Source organism: Pelobates fuscus, chromosome 3 (genome assembly GCF_036172605.1).
Source record: "Pelobates fuscus isolate aPelFus1 chromosome 3, aPelFus1.pri, whole genome shotgun sequence".
NCBI lineage: Eukaryota > Metazoa > Chordata > Amphibia > Anura > Pelobatidae > Pelobates > Pelobates fuscus.
In genome coordinates, this window is record NC_086319.1 from 87,254,887 (window position 1) to 87,282,729 (window position 27,843).

Sequence of the window (27,843 nt, forward strand, 5' to 3'; positions counted from 1 at the left end):
GTACAATGTAAAATAGAATTGAAGTTCTATATGGCACAACAGATACCCTTTAAATAAAAATTTTCATGACAAAAGACATGTGCATGTATACATTACTTCAGTCATCTATGTTTACATTATACTAATTATCTGTGTGGGAATGCATACACTTCTTATGAAATATATTTAATATTATTAAAGCTGATCTAGGTTGAAATGTCCCAGACATGGGTGTAGTTAATATGTGACATTTTCCTGCAGTTGTGAAAGATGCCCTAAGCAGCCCTGCCTTGTAATAATGGCATGATATAAATAAAGAAGCACAGACGGGTTCAGCATTTGAAGCTTAAGAGAAAGTGATCAAAAACTTTGTATGCAATGAAGACCACTGGAGGCATTGTGTTGGCTTTTGTAGCTGTTATCAGCTTTTCTTGTAAGCATTTCTGAAGTTTTATCATATCCATTCTGTCTTCTATTCCTAGCGTGTATGTTTTATGTGAGTTTATGTGTTTTATGCTTTATGTAAATGTTTCATAGTTTCAATAACATTTTCTTTTTTTGCTATAACTGCTAAAAATTTACAGCATAACTATGTCCTTTCTGTTTTTAGGTTTTACAACTGCAACTGGAAATCAGGTTTGTGAAATGTAATACATTTATTTTATATGTCATGCAGTCCATAAAACAGCATAGATTTTCTAAAAGAGGGGTGCCCAAAAGTAGATCCCCAGATATAGATCTACAACTCCCACAATGCTTTGCATGTATTTACATGTATTTACAATGGTAAAGCATCATGGAAGCTGTAGTTTTAAAACATTTGAGGTTCTGACTTTTGCGCAGTTCAGTTTTATTCCTTGTATTCCCGTGTTTTCAGGTTAGTTTACCTTTTTAATTATATTTATTAAATGTTATATTTTATGTGTCAAATTTATTATGGACGTGATTTAATTAGGACAGATTAAATTATTTTGTTTTCTCTGTTGACATTTTTCATATGGGTTATCCCATCTAATCTGTCCTAAAGATATTCTCTAAACATACTAGCAGCTTCCCATAGCTTTCTCTTTTTGCTGTTTTAAAACTTTGTTAACAGCAACACAAAATCTAAGGCCAGAGTAGCCAAACTGAAAGCATACTGAAAGAACTGAAATAAATTATCCAGTTCGGCTATTTTAACCTTAAAAGGGAAATTCACTTTGAATTCAACTTGAATTCTCACTTTAGCGAATAATCATGTAAAGTGAGAATTGTTGGGAATTGAAAGTGAATTTCAAGATCAAAGCCAGTCTAGTAGAATTTTTTATATCAGCTATTTTGGCCTCAATTCTCAAATTAGTGAATAATCTTGCCCGTGTAGGCATTTAAGTGAAGTAATCCATTATGTGAAAAAAATAGTTGTTGTGTATCTATGATTTCATGACTATCAAAGCCACCAACTAGAGTACCCTCCAAATGAACTTTGAAAATCATTTAAGAGATTACTGCAAAATTATACTTATCATGGAAGATCATATTAAGGTTCATTATGGAACATCCTAGCCATATTAATACTCTGTCTATTGTTAGATGCTTATTCTTGGTTTGGTTACAATTGTTCTTCACTTGTTAACTAGCTATTGACCAAACCTATCTTGGCTTGTTTGGCACTGATAGGGACACTCTAGACTGGAACTAACACATTTCAATGTAGTGCATACACACATTGCTTTAAAATATATGCAAAACAATATAATACATATATTAAACATATAAAGATATCCACATTTGAAATAGCAATATTTGTTGCAAATGTGTATACTTTCCAACTGCTAGAATTAATTTTTTTTTTTTTTTTAGCATGCCAGTAAGTGAGTCAGCCATAGTTTCCTGCAAACAGAGCTTTTTTTGCACACAGTGTTTCTGGGATATATAGTTCTAATGACAACTTTCAAAATAATGTCCTGAAAATCTCAGCTTTCATCCCCAATCCAAACAGTAAATGACACCTCAAAAATTAAATTGATTATTGAATGGTATCTCTAATATACCTCTTATCTTTACAGAGTATAAACATTTACTTTTTTTTAAAAATACCTTTATTTAGAACTATATGATTTATATGTTTTACTATATATGGGTTTTATGCTCAAAAGCTGATGTACTTTATATGTATAGATAACAATGCCATCGTGTTTTTTTACAAGTACCCATAAGGAAGGTATTTGAATATTTTATATTTCTGTTTTGCCAAACCTAGTGCATTTAAAACAATGCAAAAAACAAAAAAACAAAACAACAAATGTATGAAATAAGTCAATGTCTCAAGTGCTAATTGAGTTCACCATGATTCATTAACATGGTCCTTCTGCTCTCCTCACACTGTACTTAAAGGGTTACTCTAACCCAAAACATGTGTTTTAAAGGGATACTATAGGCATCAAGACCACTTCAGCTCATTGAAGTGGTCTGAGTGCACTGTCCCTGAAAGTTTAACTTGAAATTATAATTATTGCAGTTATTGAGAAACTGCAATAATTACATTGCAGGGTTAACTTCACTTCTAGGGGCTGTCTACCAGACAGCCACTAGAGGAGCTTCTGAGTTGTTAGGCAACTTTTGGTCACTTAACTGACACTGGATGTCCTTATTCTATGCATGAGGACATCTAGTGTCAGCTGAAATCCCATAGGTAAACAATCATTGTGGTTTTCCTAATGCACTCAGCACACATGCGCAAATCTGTACATATTCAATTTCTTTAAAGGACCACTAAAGGGCACACAGACCACTTCAGCTTAATGAAGTGGTCTGGGTGCCTGGTCCAGCTAGGGTTAACCCTTTTTATATAAACATAGCAGTTTCAGAGAAACTGCTATGTTTATATTTGGGTTATTCCAGCCTCTAGTGGCTCTCACTGACAGCCGCTAGAGGCCTTGCGTGCTTCTCACTGTGAAAATCACAGTGAGAAGACGCCAGCGTCCATAGGAAAGCATTGTAAATGCTTTCCTATGAGACGGGCTGAATGCGTGCGCCAAGGAGGCGGAGAGGAGGAGGAAAGCAGGAGAGAGCTCCCTGCCCGGCGCTGGAGAAAGAGGTAAGTTTAACCCCTTCCACTCCATCCAGCCCGGCGGGAGGGGGACTCTGAGGGTGGGGGCACCCTCAGGGCACTATAGTGCTAGGAAAACGAGTATGTTTTCCTGGCACTATAGTGGTCCTTTAATTAGGTCTTATAGTCTAAAAGGTGAAGTTTGTGATAATTGCAGGCATAGTAGGACACTTCTGCAACACCATTATATTGAAGTAAGCTTGCAGATGGCTTTCTTGTAAAACTCATTTCATGCCTTGTGTGACAACACAGTTTGCCGTGTGAGAACCACTGCCCTCTGTGAGAAGCATTTGATATGATCATTCTCAGCAACTCAGAGCTCATGCACACACTGTGCCGGTGAGAGGAGTGAGGGAGTTGAGGGTTGGTTGGACAAAGGAAGAAAGGAGCAATGGGATATAAACAAAAAATGTGGATTGCCATGGAAGGGAGGGCTAAAATGTAGAATTGATGGAGGGCACATTGAAACATTGCTTTGCTGGCACTGCCTGGAAGGGTAGAAGCAGATAATAAAAAAACAGAAAACAAAATTGTGTATATAGGGCAGTTCAAATGAATGTTAGCAATCTAAATTGTGATATCAGCAGCTGTTAAACACTTAGTGGGTATCCCAAAACTGCAGAGAAACACCACCCAGCACACAGAGTCCAAAAGTGCAGCGCTTCAAATAATATATTTATACTTACCCCTTAGCATATATAGGAGATATTTCCACATGTAAAAAACAGAAATATATATATATATATATATATATATATATATATATATTAGTGCAGCATAGTATATTACTTTAAAGATATATGTTTAAGGTGAGTATAGAAAAAAAAACTCCAATTTTTTACAGCCTTTTTCAATATTGGCTCTAAACAAAAGGAGAGGCCCTGGGGAGATAGCGCAGCTAAGCGGACAAAGGCACATGTAGGAGTGTGGGGATAGATGGGTGGGAGTGTCTTGGGAAGTGTGTGTGTGTGTGTGGGTGGGTGGGGTTAGGGCTATGTGAGCTAGTAGGGGGGAGGTCTTACCTCAGTGCCACTTGGGATTCGGGTCAGCAAACAGCTTCCCGCCCGCCCACCCCTTGTAGTATTAGTTAGTCACAGCGAGCCGGGGGTATGTCCTTGCCAATTTAGTTTGAGGGGTTATGTTTAAGGATGGAGTAAGTTTCATTATGTTTGCAGGTCTCAACCTCCCCTGCTTCAAAGGGTTAACATTAGGTTGCCTGAGGTGTCGTGCCCATCGAGCGTGGATAAGGTCGGGTGATGGCGGGCATTGGAAGGATATGAGTGTATGACGAGGGGGGAGGTGAGAGGAAGTGGTGATTAGGAACCACTGTATGTTTATTGGCAAGGACGGTTGGGTCACTGTATAACACTATGTGTTGTTATATGTATATATGTTAATTTATGATTATTTCTAACAATTTGGTTACAGAAAAGAAGAGTTTTAATAAATAAAGTTATGGATGTGTTATGCAGTAATTTATTTATGTTATAATAAATGCTGTGGCCTGTTCATCCATACTAAGTTGTCTGTCGTTATTGGGGGGTTGAATGAGGTTAGTTATGTTTATGCTGCATCGTAATTCCCCCTACGTACATACATGGCCTCAAATACCTTCTTCCGTGTAGACTAAATATTTTATCCCAGCAAAGATATGGAGACAAAACAGAAGAAAACAATCTAGGTGTGGCTGATATTACAAATCAGTATATACTTGGTTAAAAATTGCCTGCTCATCCCTTTTGGAACCTGTTAGATAACTAGAAAATGATAATGTCTGTCATCAGTTCACATTGTACACTGATGATTTTTTTATTTTCTTAATAGAATTGACATTAAGCAATCAAAATTGTGGGCAGCTTAAGTCACGTGTGTAAGGGATGTATTTAGCCCCTACCACAAAAGTGCAAATACCCCTATATGTGCAGCATTTGCAGCTCAAGTTCTGCATGTACAAACTCTAACCACCATGACCAATTCTAAAAGCAGAAATGGTTCAAGTAACCCTTTATCTCATGCTAATAAACAGAAAATACATGAATTTAGCTTTTTTATTATTCTATTTTACAGTTATCTGCACAGCATGTATTCTCACTACTTGTGTTTTTCATGCAGATTGATTGCACTAAATATAAGAAAGGAGAACCTGTGACTGATTTTGCATGTGACAAATCACTGATGGAACTTTGTGGAACAGATGGGAAAACCTATGACAACAAATGCCTCCTATGTAACGAGAAACTGTATGTTTGTGCAGCACTGAGCAAGAATATTAGAAATATATATTCTGTTTATAATACGTAACTGTTAACCATATTAAATTGCTCCTCAGATCCAACCTTTCTCCTCAGATCAAACTTTTCTCTTTCTATGAGCTCTAATGGAGTGGAAAAGTATTGGCAAAAAGGGCAGCCCCAGTGAGAAGTGACCAGAATGTAACAAATGTACCAAAATATTTAACCAGTTATAGTGGGCACAATTGTAGCTGTGTTGAAAACAGACTGGTTTGCTAAAAATGGCCTGAAAATTAACTTTTCCTTAATCGAGTTCAAAGGATGTATTGTTCCAATGTACTCTATTAGCTTCTGCATTTAGGAGAGAATTACTGGAAATGTAGTTAAACAGATGGAGCCAGGGCTGGCAAAATATATTGTACAGCCTGGGTCCAAGAATAAATGTGAGCCTACTAAAATCCCATTACAACATAAAATAAAACTTTAATTTGCCTCCCAGATCCTTTTTGACTTCCACTGCTGCTTCCACTACCAGTATAATGCTTAACCCCTTAAGGACCAAACTTCTGGAATAAAAGGGAATCATGACATGTCACACATGTCATGTGTCCTTAAGGGGTTAAACTGCTCACAATTTGATATGAAAAACATAATCCAAACTGACTCCATTGTTCCTGTCTTTTACGGCTTTGCATTGTTCATAGTCCCTAGGAAATATACTAAAATTTCTGATCCCTAAGGGTTTTTTTCATCTCATGGAAAAAGAAAGGTTTTGTGTCAAAGGAAGTCTTGATCCCTCTTATAGAATCACTAGGGACAAAGTTCTCACTTGCCATTTTAGAATGTTGGTGTCAAAGACTTTACGTGGAGGTCAAGGAATGATTGGGAGGCTAAAGCCTCAGATGTAGGACCCTTTATCTTTGGGTATTTACAGATGATGGAAGGGGTCGGTAGATATAGTGTATGCTTAGTTTTGTTTTTAACGTATATCGGCAGCTGCTTCTCAGTGTGTTCATCTGATATAAAAAGATCACTAGTATAGTGCTTGGTAAGACTACTAAGAGTGTGGTGCTCCCTCTCCCCCAGCTGACTGTTGAGAGTGTTGTTCTGGAATAAAATTGTGTTGCACACTACTCATTTAGTAAGATGATTTGCATTGCATAGCTGGCTGTACAACAGGTACATTGATATCTTGGAGAGCATAAGCAGTACACGATACAATTAATGGATACAGAGAAGGGGACATAATATAGAGAGGCAGGCATATGTCATGATGCATTTTCACATCACTGTTCAGATTATGATAGGGGTCATCAACTTTTGCTTTGGTCTCAAGCCCAAGGTGCTGCTGGAACTGAGCAACACTCTTGGTTGATTGTTTCTTTCTTGTTTTTTCTGGGGTCAGCTAAAATTCCTGTTAGGTTTGCCAAATAGTTGCTCTTGCATTGCAGGTATTTAAATTGAGTTGTAAATAACTACCTGTGTATTGCTTCATGTGTTTTAAATGGCTTCTTTAGCAAATAAGTGTTAGCAATTTCGAGTGACCTATTTATGCTAATTACCTACATTTCTCCATTCTCCATTCTCAGGATAAGAAACCCATCTCTTGGAGTCAAACATAAGGGATCGTGTGACATAGAAGGAACTCGGGTGAATTTAATCTTAATTTTTTTTTTAAATATTTCTTTGTGCTTGTGAATTTAAGCATTTATTGAAAGTGATGTCAGGAGAAAAATATTGTGGAAATAGTTGTCCTATTTCTGTGTTGTACATCACCACTTTTTGGACGCAATATCATGTTGGTGAATGCAATCTGCCTCTAAGATGTACATTATTACTGGGAGGTAATCACAATGATAAAAAAGTACAAAGCATGAGTAGAGTAGAATCTAAAGCCGATGGGTCCAGTTAAAAAACAAGTGAAGGAAATAAGTTTTATGTGTAATGATTGCATAGTCTGTAAAGAGTTTAAGAGTACAGGAGCAAAGCTAAATGGTTTCTTTATATTCCTTCCATTCAAGGGTGTGTGTTTAAGAGACGTGATATAGTTGGAAAAAAAAATATATAACCTCATTATTCCTGATTGACAATAACAAACTACATATTTGAGCATTAGTATGTGTTACAGATTGGAGTAGGTGAGACTACACTATACTATAAGACACTTACTGTCTCCAGAAAACATGCATTCAGGCTTCTACAAATGGTATGGCCCGTGAATGCCTCTCAGAAGTGACTGCCTGACAAGAAAGTGTCAGATATATGAGTCAAAAACCAAGAATGCACAGATCAAGAAACAAAATACATAAATAAGAAAAAATCTATGTACATAAAATACACACATAGAGTAGATATTAACAGGGTTGGTAAGGTAGCGCCGTAACGCTCAAGCTTAGTGCCATGATAAGCCTTAATATACTAAAAACCCTGATCAGGGTTTTTATAATTTACACAGGGTTGGTTTACTTGGTGACAACTATCAGGACTTGTCTTTATTACGCTCTATATATTTTTCTCTCCTCGATACCTCTCCGTCTCTTTCCTGTACCAGGTGCCCTTGAAGGCACCTTTCTGACTTCTGCCTCATACAGATTGTTTATTTTATAACATGCCTTGAGTCAAAAGTGGTATAACATCCTGACAGGGATTATTTGATACTTTCTATCATTCTATGCACCTCCAGTGCACATAGTTATCTTTAATTAGATTAGGGAAATCACCTGCTCTGCCTGTACATTTGGATACATGTGTCCTTTATTGGATACTTATTATCGTTCTATATCACTGCGTACTACGAGCTGTTGTGAATAGACATATATTGGTCCAGCATACCAAGGGTGATCATGGCATCAACCGGATACACTGTCTAGTTATCGATAGACACCTCCTGTTGAGATTAGTACCATACCCGATTAATATATCATTGCTCATTACGGCATCATCTGATCATATCACCTATCTATTTAGACACTGTATGATTTAACTTTCACCTGACAAGCCTGTTGCCTTGTATCATGGTGCATTATATATGAGATTATTCCCCTTACAGCCAGATACTATGAGCTGTTAAGAATAGGAACATATTGGTTTAGTATATTAAAGCTTATCACGGCACTAAGCTTGAGCGTTACGGCGCTACCTTACCAACCCTGTTAATATCTACTCTATGTGTGTATTTTATGTACATAGTTTTTTCTTATTTATGTATTGTTTTTTGATCTGTGCATTCTCAGTTTTTGACTCGTATATCTGACACTTTTCTTGTCAGGCAGTCACTTCTGAGATAGTTTCTTTCGATGTCCCACTATTTACAATAAAGGACTTTTAATTGTTCTTCACTAGGAACAGGCTCTTCCTTCTCCCCTTTCCCCCCCCCCCCCTTTTGCATATTAATTATTTTGGGTTACCCCCCTTCTCTGTTCCTATACATTGTTATACCTTACTTTGGCCATTTTTTGCATAGCCTCTGTGAAGGCCACTAAATCTGGTAGTTTTAAACCTGCAGCAAAACCTGAAGTATAGTGATTGATCATTTCCCAATGTCCATGTATGTTACATGCTAGTCAAGTGTATTGTGATGTGGTCATATGCCAACTTTGGTGCATAGGAGGGCTTTTCAAAGCCAAGGAACTCCACTATGTGCAGCAATAACTCTCCATTTACCCAGCTATATAAACTGTAAGCTCGTTTTAGCAGGGTCCTCTTCAACCTATCGTTTCTGTAAGTTTTCTTGTAATTGTCCTATTTATAGTTAAATCCCCCCTCTCATAATATTGTAAAGGGCTGCGGAATCTGTTGGCGCTGTATAAATGGCAATAATAATAATAATAAAACCTTAAAATAAAAAAATAACAAGCATCCTGGGGCCACTTTTTAACCTGTGTAGCTCAACTGCTGGCTTGAGAAAATCCGAAATATTTTCACAGATTTCAATTCATCCTGTTAATGTGGTGTCGTCTTGTCGTTGTGATGGCTACCAATATTTGATACCAACGTTGTAAATTGACCCTATCTGTTCCTCCACATGTGCTTTAAAGTGAAGGATAATTCAGAAGATGTGGACTTTGATCTCCACAAAATGTTTTCCTCTTCAGCTATAGTGATTTAAAAATGCTCTTTGAATTCCAGAGTTTTTAAAATTTAGTGGATGACGGTTTAGGGGACATTATCTTTAATTTCTCATCAAATCTACAAAAAAACTGTAGCATCATTTATTGACTACAAACTGTAGCATCATTTAATAAATAGCATATAAAATTGTGGCTTCATGTCTATGAAGTGACCTTGCTCCAGATAGTGTTTGGGCTCTTTTTGCACATTCAAATCTATTGAATACAATCCAAATCAGAAAAATTGATCCAGTGCAAACAAGAATTTTTAATGAAGGGCATACAAAATAAAAACAAATGTTCTCAATGTGAAATGCCCTCAGTGAAGCAAAAACACTTACACCAAAATATAAGAAGAGAATATTAAATTCTCCCACTACACCAGCAAAAGCACATGTAAGAACAAACACCCCCAGACATTAGATAGAGACTTGGAGTCCATAAGTACTGCCAAAATCAATCATCAAATACTTCAGATTGCACCAATTGTGGGGAGTGTGTCACGTGATCACCATGTTACCATGGCAACAACAAGCACTGAGTGCAGGGGAATGTCTGTCAAATTTCAAATCATACAGGCATTTTAATAGGCAATTTTATGGTGAAATAGTATCTCAGGATGCTACAGAGGGCCATCCAAAGCCATAGAAAGACAAATTACAAACAAAATAGCCCAGAATCACACTGTACCTCCCAATATAATACCACATAAACAGAGCTATCAATGTGAAAAGAAATACCATATATGCAAGCATATATAAGTAAATAATAAGGGCACAAATAGATTCACACTAACATTTAATGAGCTAATTTACATAAGGTCTCTCAGGTAATTTAGCGAATAGGGCTAGTACATCTAAAACACAAAATTAATGTATACACACCTGTGCTTCCCCCTTTGGAATATATACAGAAAAAATAGACTAAAAAATATATAACCAACTCAAAAATCAAAAATCACAAAAATCACTATGGATGAAAATAAAATTTAATAATAAAAATAATATTATGTTTGTGGCTACCAATAACTGCAGATAAAACTACTGGACAGAATGTTGCAAATCTATGGAGAACAGAATAGAGTTGTAGTCAAGAATTGTTGTCAACGTACCTGACAGGGCACAGCCTGAGCAAAGGCAAGTGAAGGAAAAGTATGTAAACTGGAAGGAAACTCACTTTCTTATGATGTAGCTTGACTACACATTATTGTGTACAGGATGTAAAAATAAACACATTCTATAGTGTTTTAATGGTGATGCATTACGTATCTTTAATCAGTGCCCCAGGTAGATAGATAGATAGCTAGACCATAATTTTAAATAAAAACTAATCATGAAATTAGAAACACAATGTTAGTAAACTGTGAAATTGAGATATCAGCAATTTTATGTATTTTATCTCACATTATTTGTTGTAATTTTAAATGGGAGCAAACCACTCCGTCATTAGTGAGAAACAAGAGAAAAGCAGCTTGTTTTAACACACAAAAACTATGTTTCATAACTGTTTGAATGTCATACATTGTATTTAGCTCTATACTCTTAATCTCTAACTATGCCAGCACTGTTCATTGTTATACAATTATTTTATTTGTTTTGGAATTTCTTTATATAAATTACCTTTTAAAACTCTAGCTAGAAAGTGGTTACACGTTTAAAAAGGAATAGACAATTATAATAAAGCAGTTACTAAATTTTGAATATAACAATATCTTAATTAGTGATGTACCGAACTGTTCGCTGGCGAATAGTTCCCGGTGAACATAGCGTGTTCGCGTTCGCCACGGCGGACGAACACATGCACGTTTCGATCCGCCCCCTATTCGTCATCATTGACTAAACTTTGACCCTGTGCCTCACAGTCAGCAGACACATTCCAGCCAATCAGCAGCAGACCCTCCCTTCCAGACCCTCCCACCTCCTGTACAGCATCCATTTTAGATTCATTCTGAAGCTGCATTCTTAGATAGAGGAGGGAAAGTGTAGCTGCTGCTCATTTGATAGGGAAATGTTTAGGTAGGCTAGTGTATTCAGTGTCCACTACAGTCCTGAAGGACTCATCTGATCTCTGCTGTAAGGACAGCACCCCAAAAAGACCTTTCAGTCTGCTTTTTTTTTTGTGTAATCTAATTGCAGTTGCCTGCCTGCCTGCCTGCCAGCTTCTGTGTCAGGCTCACAGTGGATACTGTGCCCACTTGCCCAGTGCCACCCCTCAAATCTGGTGTCACAATAGCTTGCATTTAAAAACAAAACATTTTTTTTCACTGTAATAGATTAATTAGCAGTTAGTTGTCTGCAAGCGTCTGTGTGTCAGGCCAACAGCGTGTACTCTGCCAGTGCACAGTGCCACTCATATCTGGTGGCACAATAGCGTGCATTTAAAAACCCCAAAACTTTGTTTTCACTGTAATAGATTGAATAGCAGTTAGTTGTCTGCCAGCTTCTGTGTCAGGCTCACGGTGGATACTGTGCCCACTTGCCCAGTGCCACCACTCATATCTGGTGTCACAATAGCTTGCATTTAAAAACAAAAATTGTTTTTTACTGTTATAGATTGAACAGCAGTTACTTGTCTTCAAGCGGGTGTGTCAGGCCTACAGCGTGTACTCTGCCAGTGCACATTGCCACTCATATCTGGTGTCACAATAGCATGCATTTAAAACCCCAAAACGTTTTGCACTGTTATAGATTGAATAGCAGTTAGTTGTCTTCAAGCTGGTGTGTCAGGCCTACAGCGTGTACTCTGCCAGTGCACATTGCCACTCATAGCTGGTCTCACAGTAGCTTGCACGCATAGTACCACTAATCCCAAAAAAAATGACAGGCAAAGGGAGGCCACCCCGCAGGGGCCGTCATGGTCGTGGTGCTGTGATTCCCTTTTGCCTTAGAATAATGCCCAATTTTCAGAGGCCACGTACCCTGAATTTGAAAAGTTCTGAGGACATAGTTGACTGGCTAACACAGGACACCCAATCTTCTACAGCTTCTGCTCGAAACCTTGACGCACCATCCTCCTCCAGCTTAGCTTCGGGCACCTCTCAAGATACCACTCACCCATCTGCCGCCACCACCAACACTAGCACCACAGCCGCTTCACTTTATCTGTCAGAGGAGTTATTTACACATCCGTTTTAAGAAATGAGTGATGCGCAACCATTATTGCCAGAGGATGTAGATAACAGGGATATGTCTTAGTCAAGCAGCATTACACACATGGACGTATGGTGTGATGATGATGATGTTGTACCCGCTGCTGCTTCCTCTGCTGAGTTGTCAGATACAAGTGAAGCGGTTGATGATGATGACGATGCGTCCATGGATATCACGTGGGTGCCCGCTCGGCAAGAAGAAGAACAGGGCGAAAGTTCAGATGGGGAGACAGAGAGGAGGAGGAGACGAGTTGGAAGCAGGGGGAGGTCGTCGCAAGGAGCTAGTGGCACAGTCAGACAGCATGCATCGGCACCCGGGGTCAGCCAGACAGCACGCCAATCAACGCATGCTGTGTCCACCACCAGAATGCCGTCATTGCAGAGCTCAGCAGTGTGGCATTTTTTTTGTGTCTGCCTCTGACAACAGCAATGCCATTTGCAACCTGTGCCAAAAGAAACTGAGTCGTGGGAAGTCCAACACCCACCTAGGTACAACTGCTTTGCATAGGCACATGATCGCACATCACAAATGCCTATGGGATCAACACATGAGTACAAGCAGCATGTAACGGACCGTTTCAGCAGACAAGGGGTTAAAATCGTTTAGGCGATAATCCCCTTTTCACAGACAGGCACAGCTAATGTAAAATCACCAAAACGCACAAATTGGATATACCGTAGGTGAATGCACTAAACTCCTGAACTGCATACAAGGGAATAAGGTAGCACTCCAAACTCCCGAACTGGAACCTCACGAATAGCTGCTAGCAGACGAACAGGAAAAGCTCCCAAGCGGCTTACACTCCTGGCAGTCAGTCCCTATCAGCATACAGTAAATCCCCCCAAGAATGAGACAAGGCTCCGTGTTGAGGGTCAAGCAGTGGTCTGTTTATTGAGGGCTACCTGCCCCTGTATTTATGCAGGTCTCCCACCTGGTGGACACTCCCCTAGGGGACCAGATGGAAGACTGTAACAATGGACAGACAAGTACCAATTACAGACATACAGCAGTAAAACATCCCCACAATGCATCCTGGCTTCCTCCCCTCTGCCCTGGAGAAGTAATTCAATTATCTCCCAGGACAAAGGCAAAACTCCATTACACACGTGGGGACACAAAGACAGACTATCACTTTAAAATACATAAAGACACATTTTATACATAAAACACATACATGTCACATATCCCCAGATAGCTCAGGTCTGAGTGCACATTATTAGGTGAATGGCACTCAGACCACACGAATACAGTTTAATTGCCATGGAGCCAAAGTCTTTAATTACACGAATATGCTCCATGGCATGGCTATCTGGGTTAAAACATTCCTCCAACACAAAATACCGAATTTGCATGCATTTGTTTAATCCATACGAATTAGAACCAGGGGCTGGAGGTTCAGCGGTGCCTGCACGTAAAAGTGTCCGGGTTTGGTGCATGAGAGCTGGGCAGAAAAGAGCTGGCTGCCCGGGGAGCTCCAGAACACTTCCACCTAGCGGCCGCTAAGTGTAACAGCGGCCACCCAGTAACAATCAATTAAGCTGCGGTTAACCGCAGCTTCAGGGAGGTAAATTGGCAGCACACTCCAGCTCCTGGGTGGCCAATCAACGGCACCGGACGGCTTCCCACGGCTCTGGGGAGGTTGCAAACAGGCTGTTTGTTCGGTAGATAGAATCTACCGAACGGCTGTGCAGAAAGGGAGAAATAAATCCTTCTGCACAGTAAAATTAAGGAAGAGTTGTGGTCACCATCACCACCAGAAAAAGCCTTATAAGCATCACTTGCTGGACCTGCGGCAACGCTGGAAGAGGATTGTGAGGAAGAGGAGTCAGAGGAGGAATGTAGCTTTGAGGAGGAGGAGGAAGACCAACCCCAACAGGCACCCCAGGGTGCTCATTGTCACCTATCTGGTACCCGTGGTGTTGTATGTGGCTGGGGGGAAGAACATACCTTCATTGAGATCACTGATGAGGAGGAACGGGAAATGAGTAGCTCGGCATCCAACCTTGTGCAAATGGGGTATTTCATGCTGTCGTGCCTGTTGAGGGACCCTCGTATAAAAAGGCTGAAGAAGAACGACCTGTACTGGGTGTCCACGCTACTAGACCCCCGGTATAAGCAGAAAGTGGCTGAAATGTTATCAAATTACTACAAGTCGGAAAGGATGCAGCATTTGAAAAATAAATTAAAAAGTATGCTTTACACAGCGTATAAGGGTGATGTCACAGCACAACGGGAATCTAACAGGGGAAGAGGTGAAAGTCTTCCTCCTCCTCCTCCCACGACCACGCCGGCAAGGACAGGACGCTTCAAAGATGTGTTGTTGATGGAGGACATGCGGAGCTTTTTAAGTCCTACGCATCGCCACAGCCTTTTGGGATCCACCCTCAGAGAATGACTTGACCGACAGGTAGCAGACTACCTCACCTTAACTGCAGATATCGACACTCTGAGGAGCGATGAACCCCTTGACTACTGGGTGTGAAGGCTTGACCTGTGGCCTGAGCTATCCCAATTTGCGATAGAACTTCTGGCTTGCCCTGCTTCAAGTGTCCTGTCAGAAAGGACCTTCAGTGCAGCAGGAGGTATTGTCACTGAGAAGAGAAGTCGACTAGGTCAAAAAAGTCTAGATGACCTCACCTTTATTAAGATGAATGAGGGATGGATCCCGAAGGGACTGACAGTGGGCGATACATTCGACTAAAAAAGGCCTGATGAGATGAGCTGCCTTGGGCTAAAAATGGTGACCCTATGTAGGAGGAACAGTCCCTATTCTGCTCTGTGTCAGTGTGTATCAGGGTCTCTGAGGACAGGTGTCAATCCATATCTGCCAAGTGACCCTATGTAAGGGGAACAGTTCCTATTCTGCTCTGTGTCAGTGTGTATCAGGGTCTCTGAGGACAGGTGTCAATCTATATCTGCTAAGTGACCCTATGTAGGAGGATCAGCCCCTATTCTGCTCTGTCAGTGTGTATCAGGGTCTCTGAGGACAGGTGTCAATCCATATCTGCCAAGTGACTCTATGTAGGGGAAACAGTCCCTATTCTGCTCTGTGTCAGTGTGTATCAGGGTCTCTGAGGACAGGTGTCAATCCTTATCTGCCAAGTGACCCTATGTAGGGGGAACAGTCCCTATTCTGCTCTGTGTCAGTGTGTATCAGGGATCATTGGGATAGGTGTCAATCCATATCTGCCAAGTGACCCTATGTAGGGGGAACAGTACCTATTCTGCTCTGTGTCAGTGTGTATCAGGGTCTCTGAGGACAGGTGTCAATCCATATTTGCCAAGTGACCCTATGTAGGAGGAATAGTCCCTATTCTGCTCTGTGTCAGTGTGTATCTGGGTCTCTGAGGACAGGTGTCAATCCTTATCTGCCAAGTGACCCTATGTAGGGGGAAGAGTCCCTATTCTGCTCTGTGTCAGTGTGTATCAGGGATCATTAGGATAGGTGTCAATCCATATCTGCCAAGTGACCCTATGTAGGGGGAACAGTACCTATTCTGCTCTGTGTCAGTGTGTATCAGGGTCTCTGAGGACAGGTGTCAATCCATATTTGCCAAGTGACCCTATGTAGGAGGAATAGTCCCTATTCTGCTCTGTGTCAGTGTGTATCTGGGTCTCTGAGGACAGGTGTCAATCCATATGTCAAGGTGTCAATATGTTTTATGTCAGGTGTCAATCCATATCCATTTTGATTTAAGAATGTTAGGTGATTTATGCCCTTTATGGATTAAAACCAGACTCTGCATCAACTGTGTAATTTTCCATGGGAGTTTTGCCATGGATCCCCCTCCGGCATGCCACAGTCCAGGTGTTAGTCCCCTTGAAACAACTTTTCCATCACTATTGTGGCCAGAAAGAGTCCCTGTGTGTTTTAAAATTCGCCTGCCCTTTGAAGTCTATGGCGGTTCGCCCGGTTCGCGAACGTTTGCGGAAGTTCGCGTTCGCTATTCGCGAACCGAAAATGTTATGTTCGCGACATCACTAATCTTAATATGATCCCTTTATGTTAGAAATGCAATTGATATAATACCTACATTATTTTATATTTTTTTTTTCTATTTTTAATTATAGCTTGACTGTAAAAAATATATTAATCAAGATGTGTGCACCCGTGAATATGAGGCACACTGTGGATCAGATGGATACACTTATGGCAACGAATGTGAATATTGTAATGCCCAAAATATGTAAGTATTACAATTTCTGCTGATGAAAAACAACAGTATTCTGGAGATTGCTAGTATTTACAACGTCAGTATTATTCGCAATTAATAACTATGGGTGTTCTCTTGATCCCATCTAGAAAAATGTGTTTTAGAGTGGCTTTTTGAGACTAAGTCTAATAAAATACAACTATAATGTTACAATATATAGCAATGTTCATTGTAATATATCTCCCTCTACTATGATTTATTTATATGTGGTTTATATGTGCTAAGGATATGCTTGTTAGCATAGGCGTGCACACAGGATGTGCTGAGTTACACCCTAATGTAGCCTAAATGTTTGTTTTTGAAGAAGTCGGCAGCGAGATCAAATGGTCTCCCTGACCAGCCTGTGTTCCGTCCCTACCCCAGAAGCCAAGCTATCTTCCCCAGCAATGAAAATGGTCTCCAGCCAACCACTGATGCCAAAGTGGGGAGGAATGAGTTCTTGGTCTGTACTTGCAGGCCAAGTTCTCTGCTACTTTTGCTGTATTGGAGATCCGCGGCAATGCTCTGATACATTGCTGAATGAGCAGTTTGCCTGCTGCATTTCCATCTAATCAACAGAGATTTCCCCCCCTCTCTGGCCCAAAGTAAGCCTCGAGGAAAATGTGCCACGTCAGCCTCTAACCCCACTTTAGCCTTTAACTCCCCACTCCTTCCACTAACCCCCCACTATTACTCCTAATGCCCACTACTGCTCCTAGACCTAATATGCTCCTAACCTCCACTACTGCTCTTAGCCCCCACTACTAGTCCTAACTAAAGATGTCCCGAACGGTTCGCAGGCGAATAGTTCCTGGCGAACATAGCTTGTTCGCTTTCACCACGGGTAGCGAACATATGCGATGTTCAGTTTGCCCCCTATTCGTTATCATTGAGTAAACTTTGACCCTGTACCTCACAGTCAGCAGACATATTCCAGCCAATTAGCAGCAGACCCTCCCTCCCAGACCCTTCCACCTCCTGGACAGCATCCATTTTAGATTCATTCGGAAGCTGCATCCTTTTTTTTTTTTTAATTCTTTATTTTTATTTTGGTTGTGCATAAAATAACATTGGGCTTGCACAGCTCCAAGAGCTGTTGCAAGCATTTCTTTGACAGGCATTACAAACATAACATTGTATAGTGGGTACTCACAGCATTTATATTTATATTTGCTTTATTATCTGGTGCTGCACTCTAGCAGCCCACGAGGGCATAAGATTAACCAGCTAGTGTCCCGTACGGGCATAAGACAGACAGTACAGTATAGCCAGTTGCCCATGCGGGTGTAGGGAACCATCAGTAAAATATATCACTCTGGTAACTCGTGTGACGTTAAAGGTAAGGCACAGTGATAATGCTCTCTGGTAACTAATGTGATGTTAAAGGGACACTCTAGGCACCCAGACCAGTTCTGCTCATTGGAGCGGTCTGGGTGCCAACTCCCACTACTCCTAACCCTGTTTTTTTTATAAACTGCAATAATTACCTTGCAGGGTTAACTCCAAGATGTCTCTTCCTGGTCCATAGCACAGGAAACCTGTGCTGGAGCGTCGCTGGACGTCTTCACGCTGTGTTAGGACCTCCAGCGTCGCTCAAATCCCCATAGGAAAGCATTGAAATTCGTTTTCAATGCTTTCCCATGGAGAGACCTAATGCGCATGCGCGGAATTGCCGTGCATGCGCATTAGGTCTCCTCGGCCGGTGGGCAGGATCAGTTTCGCCCGCCGGCCGACGGAGCCAGTAGGAGGAGCGGTGCGGAGGAGGAGACAGCGGCAAGGGACATCGCCGCTGCCTCAGGTAAGTGACTGAAGGGGTTTTCACCCCTTCAGTAACTGGGGATTGGTGGGTGGGAGGGAGAGGGACCCTCCAGTGCCAGGAAAACCGATCGTTTTCCTGGCACTGGAGTTTCCCTTTAATGATAAAGCACAGTGATAATGCTCTCTGGTATCTAATGTGATGTTAATGATAAAGCACAGTGATAATGCTCTCTGGTAACTCGTGTGAAATTAAAGGTAAAGCACAGTGATAATGCTCTCTGGTAACTTATGTGGGGTGAAAAGTAAAGCACAGTGATAATGCTCTCTGGTAACTTATGTGGGGTGAAAAGTAAAGCACAGTGATAATGCTCTCTGGTAACACATGTGAAGTTAAAGGTGAAGCACAGTGATAATGCTCTCTGGTAACTTTTGTGGGGTTAAAAGTAGAGCACAGTGGGAATGCTCCCTGGTAACTCCTGTGGTGATAGGATATACACATTGTTAGTAACTCTTGTGAGTTTAGGTTATGCCCAGTGTTCGCGTACATTAGCGGTTGATACATGGTTCCAGTAAACACATCTATAGTACATATTAGCGACTCAATTAAAATTAGTGTAGGCACTCTGGGGAGACATGTAGGCAGTTCTTGTTGAGATGTATTAAACACTTTGGTAGCACACTGTAGCGTCTCATGGAAAGTCAAAACAACGTAAGCACTTTAGCGGTGTGCGTTAGCCCCTCAAGTGAGTTGTTTATATGCACAGGGCTCGCGGGCTGCACTCATGGGGTAGTGGCTGGCTGCTCATTGGAACATGTGAGCAGTTTATACGAATATAATATTATATATTATTATATATTATAGGAATAGTAGTACTTAACACACCTTATAATAACGCAGAGAGAGGCAACGCAGAGAGAGGAGTCTGAAGAAGAGGAGTCAGAGGAGGATGGTGACTTTGAGGAGGTTGAAGACCAAACACAGCAGGCGTCCCGGGGGGCTTGTTGTCACCTTTCAGGGACCCTTGGTATTGTACGTGGCTGGGTGGAGGTTGCAAAATCACAACTATCAATGACATCAGTGAGGACAAGGAACGGGACATGGCTAGCTTGGTATCCAACCTTGTGCAAATGGGGAGTTTGCGGTTGTGCAAATGGACTGTTTGCGGTTGTTTGCGGTGCATTAAACGGGGAGTTTGGTCTGTCACTGTGAAGCGGGCGTAACCCTTACACTACCTGATCAATACAACATCATACCTGATATTTTAAAGCACGTTATTCCAAACAATTTAGGAATGTTAGGTGATTTATGCCCTTTATGGATTAAAACCAGACTCTGCATCAACTATGTAATTTTCCATGGGAGTTTTGCCATGGATCCCCCTCCGGCATGCCACAGTCCAGGTGTTAGTCCCCTTGAAACAACTTTTCCATCACTATTGTGGCCAGAAAGAGTCCCTGTGGGTTTTACAATTCACCTGCCTATTGAAGTCTATGGCGGTTCGCCCAGTTCGACCGTTCGCGAACATTTGCGGAAATTCGCGTTCGCGAACGGAAAATTTTATGTTCGCGACATCACTAGTCCTAACCCACACTAAAACCCTTAATACCAACACTACATATTCTAACCTTCCACTACTACCTCTATACACCACTACAGCCCTTAACTCCCCACTACTTCCTTTATACTCCACTACAGCCCCTAACACTCTGCAATGTGTTGTAAGGGAATTGTAGGAGTTAAAGGAACATTTCAAGCACCATTTTTACTGAAACCATTTCAAAGATCATGGTGCCAGATGTGCCCTGGTGACCTTTCTGTGTAAGTAATCAAACCACTTAAAGATGGTTTGAAAACTAACAAGAGGTTTATTCGTTGGAGTCAGAAGCTTTTGCAAGGAGTTACCTATAGAACCTCTGTGCTAAGCAACCTGCACCACCTTAGCTCAGAGCAGGAGCTTCCAGCAGCAAAGAAAGGGGGAGCAGGTGCCCACTGAGCAAAGGTAAATTGCCAAACTACTTTTAAACAGTTTGACTACTTGCACCAGGGCATCCCTTACACCTTATCCTCTATATAGGACTGGGGTGTTTTATCATAGGGCAGCAGCATGAGGACATACAAGTACTACTGGCAATAATTTAGATCTGGAATAGTCGAAACTGGTGCTCCAGTGTGTTAAAGTGTTAATCTCTAAACACTGGGTTGTGTCCCAATGGACAAAACTGGTGAAAATGACTAAATTCTAACTGCAATGGAAATTAACATATTTATGAAAGCCAAATGTGGTCAGGATTAGGTCAGTTTGGTTGATTCTGCAACATTAGTTCAGAAGAGGTTGCAAAATCACAACTATATGCATCCAAAACAGTATGAAGCACAGGAATTGGATATTTACCAATGACCACATGGCAACCGAAGGTAAATTAAATGCATCCAACGAGATGCACATATACAAATTATGATTCACTTGCTTTTTGCAGTTAAAAAACCCTCTGTGGCTTAATTATGTGGTGATTTGCAACCCAGCCACCAAATTAAAAAAGCAAAAAAATAAAAATTACATTAATGAAAAGCATATGGAGGTCAATAGGGAGGTTTTAAACCTGTCTATGCCTCCAAATGACATGTTGCAGGTGCTGCAGGTACTACTAGCATGTCAAAATAAAGTTTCCCTCCCCTTGCCTCCCCTCGGGTGACAGGTTGAACCTAATATTAATAATAAAGTGGGGAGAACTTAGTGCCCCCCCTTTGACTCTTACCCATGGGTAGTGGGTATATAAGAAAGGAGGAAAGACTGTGAGTCCTCCCCTGGCCCACACCCATATGTGGAACCTAATATTAATTATAAAAGAGGGAAGTCCATGTGTTCCCCCTGGATCCTACCAATAGGTAACAGGTGGGAGCCCTAATTAATTACAACATAGATGGTGGATATGCCATTGCCCGCCCACAAATAATAGCATGGTTCACCCCTTCCCCAGGTGTCTAAGGGTAAGGGTCCTCAATCTCCTAGCCACCCAAATAAAATTAAATTGCTTTACGTACCCTACTTTACCCTATTAATAGTGAGGGTGGCAACTAAACAAGTACCTGTTGCAAGAAATATATATTACCATAAGACTTATTTCTTTACATAATTTTTATCTTCAGTTCAAAAAAGGCCAAATAAAAAAAAATAATGACTGACATCACTAATTAAAATGAAAAATAAAAATCTATTGCAAAAACAAACCACCAGAAAAAATCAAAGCCACACTACAATAAAAATGATCTATCTAAACTCATAGAGGGCTTTCCACAGGATGAGCTGTGACATAGGCTTTCCTACACTAAATTTCCCATGTTTTGCAATATGACCAATAGCTTTCTGTTTGGTGGACTAGTAGGCCTTTATTATTAAGGTCCCCACCACATGCCCATGGATTGAACATGCAAGGGCCTCCACTGGTCACTATGGGTGGTGTCTAGGGGGGACAATGCCTTTCACCAATAATATTAGAGTAGTCTCCACCCAATGCCTAAGAGAGGGACTATGTGCCTCCATTATTTTACCAACGTCATCTCCATTGGACTGAACAGCATTGGCTTCCCAGTTGCTACTTTTAATATTAGTATATATGCCACTACATGCCAGTTGGGGCATATGGAGGTAAAATACCTCCATTATATTAATATGGTAGTCCACAGCATTTGAATTTATTTTATTTACACTTCTTTTTTTTTTTAATGAGGCGTTATTGGGTCATTCATACATTATTATTACTGGGTTTTTTTTGTTTTTTTTTAATCTGGGCAGATTAATGATTTATCCTTTAACCCCTTAAGGACACATGACGTGTGTGACACGTCATAATTCCCTTTTATTCCAGAAGTTTGGTCCTTAAGGGGTTAAACCAGATTTAAACAAAGATATGTGTAATGTTCTCATATCAGCTGTAAAAAAGATTAATAACAAACATTGTTTCTTTTATATATTTCAGAAACCCCACATTAACCCTCCTGTTTAAAGATGAATGTTTTGTTGATAAGGATTAAGGCTGAAGGAGGTAGCACCATGGTGTGCTTTGTACTAATCATACATTGATTGGAGAGCATGGATATGTAATAAATTGATACAATTTGACTGTTTGTGCACTAGTCTTTATTATTTAACCACTATTAAAAATATGTATATAGCATTTTTATTTAATTTGCTTTAACCCCTTCAGGACAGTGGCCATCCTATGCCGTCCTTGGGGCCCCCACGCCAGTGATCTCGGTGGGGGGGGGGACTCACCTGGCATCCCAGGGAGTCACTCGACTCCCGTTCCGGCCCTCCTGGGCCATGTGATCGCGAGGTCATTGCGAGGACCTCACGATCACATGGAGGACATAGCCGTCCACAGCAGTGCCTGTAATGACAGGTGCTCCCCCTGCTGCCTGTAAAATGTAAAAGAAAAGATTTAAAAACAGTTTACAATTCAATTTTTTTTATACATATATATATATATATATATATATATATATATATATAGTAAATATAAGTATAAAAAAATTGAATTGTAAACTGTTTTTAAATCTTTTTTTACATTTTATACATATACATACATACACATGCACTAAGTGTATTTTAATATATATATATATATATATATATATATATATATATATATATATATCAATATCAAAATACATGTAGAATGATATTGATTATAGCAGTCCAGACTCTGGCACTCAACCCCAAAAAAAGTATATATTGTATATGAGTATATTACCAGGGTGCCTCCAGGCCAGTAGATATAAAGGTAGAAACAGGAGCACTCACTTGGATTTGTGTTAAGACTGTTAATACACGTTTGAAAAATCCAAGTGAGTGCTCCTGTTTCCAATTGCTTGCACTCCAGGATAGGGAGTTAGAACCCGGTGCTTAACAGCCAAATCCTGACAAAATTTCCATTAGAGAACTGAAACGTTGATCTACTACTGGCAGATGCCTGAATAAAAGCTAGTTTTTTTTCACAATATATTTCTTTGAAGTCCTTGGAGTGCTATCATTACTACATTTATTTATATATATATATATATATATGTGTGTGTATGTAAATACGTTAAAAATAAATAAAAAAATATAAATAAAAATATGTATGAAAATAAAATATATATGGGTAATTTTGTTATCTGTATTTAAAAAAAAAAATATATATATATATATATTTGTGGTCAGTTAATATTGTATAGTGAAATACCTTGTGATTGGAATTAAGTCGGTGTGGTGTGCCTGTAAAAGAGGGCCTCCCTGAATTAATTGTATAAGAGGGAAAGGTCGTGGGGTGAACAGCGTGCGTACGGCAAGGTAGGAAGGAGGGAGTAGCGTTTATATAGGAACGCTTAACTCCTCCCTCAAATACAGGCCTTACGGCCTTAAACTTGTGGTTGGTTAATATCGTATAGTGAAATACCTTGTGATTGGAATTAAGTTGGTGTGGTGTGCCGGAACCGACGTAGGGGGTAGGCCTGTAAAAGAGGGCAAAAGGAAATGCAAGAAAACACACTTATTGCACTAGAATTATCATATGAAATCCGTTTGCTTTACTTCTTATCCGTTAGGAATGTTCCTGTATAATGTAGCTGACTTCTAGTGACTCTAATTATGTGTACCGGCATACTGTTACTGGATGCCGTGCTGATTGAAAGGATGTGCTAAATAGGAGCTGGTGGTCCCAACCTACTCTAATGCCAGGAGTATGAATGTAGAACCGTATTTAGAAGTAGTTAGGGAATGATTAGTATGTCAAGTGTCTTAATTGCCTGGTTTGAATGTTGGCGTGACATGATGTAGTGTTTGTACCTTCTTAAATCTTCCTTGAGGAGACATGATTTGCCATTCTGATTAGTTGTGATCTTGGAGTTGTAGGGTTCCAGAACGCTTGTACGGTTGCAGGCACATAGATTTAAGACCTGGTTGTGTGGTGAGGATGCTGTTTAGGGAGTCTGATACTGCCCACCATTCCCATCTGTGGATGTACGTTACTGTAGAGTGATAAACCAATATTATCTTTTGATATTTTAAGACGGGTTATGGTTTGAAAGGCTTGTCAGAACGTGTTATTGTATGTCAGTTTGGTATAGTGCGATCGTGTTGTATGAAGGTTTGAATAAAAGGTGGCAAAAAAGCAGAATAGACTACAATTGTACAGTATACCTGTGAACGTTGTGTACCACTGAGTCTTGTAATAATGTCAAGTTCTGTCGTACGTATTCTTAGTGCAACTGAAAAACTCTATAGGCGATCACTTGTTGTCGAGTCCCAATGGCAGGCGGCCAAATTAGGATGTTGAAATGCGGAAAGTAACCGTGATGACAAGGAATTGGGTGTTGTAAGTTGGGTGAGGTACTAGGCCAATCGACTCTTGACCAGGAATCCCTAATAGTTATGTAGATGATTCCACCCAGGATAGTGGTTTAACTGTACAAATTGGGAGTTGGTCGGAACCAGGCGGATGAACTCATAAACTCAATTCGAGCTCTATTGACTCCCTCTACCTGGCCCGGACTGCAATGCCGAAGGACCTTCTAATCCTGTTTCCGTCAGTCTGTGAACCATCTACCCAATGGTGGAGAAAGTGAACGATTGTACTGAATATGTTGTGGATCGCCATGCAGTCGGCCTAACTGAGCCGGGCTGGTGTTCTCTAAGTAAGACAGACTATTATTGAAGGTCTGAAGCGTAGCCAGAATGGAGTTTAGGTCTCCTGTAATGTCTGAGATTCCTCCTTGTGAGCTGGACGCCAAGACAGAATTGTCAGTGTCCAGCTCGGTGGTTGCGTTAGGAAGGGATGGTCCTTGTCCGATGTTGCCTTTTTAGGACATACTGAAAAAGAATATCACAACAACAATGAACTGATGAACAACAATACAGTTAAGCAATATAGAACTGGCTGGCTAACTAGTGCCGAAGCGAAAAGCTCTCTACCCTGTGACAAGTGAGGCCCTGCTAGTTGCCAAGCGGCTGGTGAGAGGCTCTACCTATGAATTTGGGCGCGGGGCTCGAGCCACTAGCGTGGTGGCGGGGTGGCGGCCTCTCGGTGACAGTAAAAAGATCCAAAAGCGTGTGGCCGTGTCAGGTGAGGCCCTAACTATAAACCCAATAGGTGGGTGAATGCGAGGCTCTAACTATGATTTGGGCCGAGGGGCGAAAATCTCCGTGTTGAGATTGGGGTTTTGGCCTTGCGGGACCAGCTACGTTGTACAGCTAAGGCCAGCTCCTAACCCTAGATAGCCAGTTCTCTGATCCTAGACGGGGGCTTGATTAGGAGGTAATGTGACGTATGTAGCGACACCCAAGTTGTGATTTGCAAAAGTACCTTGAGGTTCCTAAGTCGGAGAAAGAGAGGGAAAGGAGGAAAAAGAAGAAGAAGAAACTGTAGTTGAGTGAGAAAAAAATAAAATTGAAGTTTAGTATATTGTAGTCCTTAGGGACATAGCTGAAAGTATAGTATCCTTAGACCCTGAGGGTGCTGAAGATTCCCAGATAGCTACTATAGTTCCCTAAAGGGAGATTTAGGAAGGCGTCTTGCCACGAAAGCTTGGCAGCTCTGAAGGAAAGAGGAGGGTGAAATGAGCAAGGTTTGTTAGAATCAGGATGATTGTTTACAGATAGTGAATTCGAATAAACGTATGACGGATTGTCGGGTAGTGCCGTGGCCTGACGAGGCAAGGCGGGAATCAAGCCCCCGTACCCCAATACCCCATCGTAGAAATGCGTGGCCTTGTAGAGGCAGTAGATTGAAGCGTGAACGACAATGTATTTGTACCTGACAGAGATAGTAGACAATAAAGAACCAAACCTAACTAAATAATAGAATGTCGTTCTGAACCTGAAATTAAAGTGTGGTTCTGAACAGGAAAGGATATCCTTAAGGAATACCTCCAACATTATTAACCTCCTCTTAATCAACCATATAGATTATACCATTGTACAGTCTATGCTATTTAATGGTTGTGGTTAAGCGGCTGAATAATAGATAACCTCAGTTATTATATTAATATTTGCGAAACTTGCGTAATTGTAATTGAGACTGGCAATTGTACTGTTAACTAATCAGTCTGAGTCAACCACAATTTAAACACTAACGGAATTACCCACAATGTAGTACCACAATAAATAAACAGAAACATTTGAATACCTGTTTAAACCACGTTATTAATGTATCACACCAGTGTTTGGTTGCAGCCTAAAACAGTGAAACTGACAGTTACAGGAAATTTGCAAAATCGCTTATGAAAATGCTGAAATTCACAGACTACAGTGCCTATGTAAATCCCAATTATTCTGACTGTATAAAGGTTGCAATGTAATAGGTGCAAATGTGAAAGAAACGATGGAAGTGGTACCTTCAACGATCATATTTCCACATAAATATGCAGACATAATTGATATTAATTAACAAATAAACAAATAGTCTGCCGAAATGTAACCTGATTGCCAGTCTCATACGAATCGTGTTGTTCGTGAGTTTCAAGCGTTCGTGAGTTTGAACGTTCGTGAGTTTGAGCGTATGAAATATCGGTCATAACTTGCACAGGTGTTGTATGGCGGGAACTATTGCTCTCATACCCAAACCTGGCAAGGATCCCTCAATGTGTGGAAGTTATAGGCCCATCTCACTCATCAACATTGACTTAAAGATCTTAACCAAAATAATGGCAAACAGACTAAAACCATTTCTCCCGAACTTAATCCACCAAGACCAAGCAGGCTTTGTACCTGGACAGGAAGCTAAGCACAATACGACAAAGATAATAAATGTGATTCACTGGGCTCAGACACATAAAATACACAGCGCCTTACTCGCGATCGATGCTGAAAAAGCATTAGACAGGGTCAGCTAAATGATTAGTTTTCTGGGATTTGGATCAAGATGGCAAGAATGGTTGGCGGACATTTATTCACAACCCACCGCCAGACTCCGCATTAACGGTCAACTTTACCAACCAGTCATTATAACCAATGGCACTAGACAGGGCTGTCCCCTCTCACCTCTCCTGTTTATCCTAATCCTAGAGCCCTTCCTACAAGGGATCAGAGACAACATGCACATTCATGGCCTATCAATCGGAGGAGAAGAATATAAGGTCTCAGCCTTCGCAGACGACCTTCTCTTTACCATTTCCAGCCCGCTCTCCAGCTTACCCAACATTCTCAAAGAAATGGAAATCTACAGCAAGGTATCTAACTTCCGAGCAAACCTCACCAAATGCGAACTACTGCCTATACATACTACAAAATTTCTAGATACGAAAATGCGAAAGAACTTTCATTTCTCTTGGGAACCTAATCAGTAAAATACCTAGGCGTC

The 27,843-nt window shown here is 40.7% G+C and overlaps 1 protein-coding gene across 1 annotated transcript; it reads left to right on the top strand.

Moving 5' to 3' along the window:
• The first annotated feature begins 324 nt into the window (after nucleotides 1–324).
• LOC134600828 (ovomucoid-like) lies at nucleotides 325–22,628 on the top strand. The gene is made up of 6 exons (XM_063445217.1): nucleotides 325–412; nucleotides 590–615; nucleotides 5,180–5,307; nucleotides 6,888–6,948; nucleotides 16,628–16,743; nucleotides 22,486–22,628. Exons 1-6 carry the CDS (start codon nucleotides 358–360, stop codon nucleotides 22,538–22,540), a joined length of 441 nt encoding a protein of 146 aa, XP_063301287.1. The 5' UTR covers nucleotides 325–357; the 3' UTR covers nucleotides 22,541–22,628.
• Nucleotides 22,629–27,843: the final 5,215 nt, after the last annotated feature.

Coding starts and splice junctions, on each gene's coding strand:
- LOC134600828 (XM_063445217.1), top strand. CDS start 358: ATGAAGACCACTGGAGGCATTGTGTTGGCTTTTGTAGCTGTTATCAGC. Junction 6,949..16,627: donor GTGACATAGAAGGAACTCGG/GTGAATTTAATC, acceptor TTTTAATTATAG/CTTGACTGTAAAAAATATAT. Junction 16,744..22,485: donor TATTGTAATGCCCAAAATAT/GTAAGTATTACA, acceptor TATATATTTCAG/AAACCCCACATTAACCCTCC.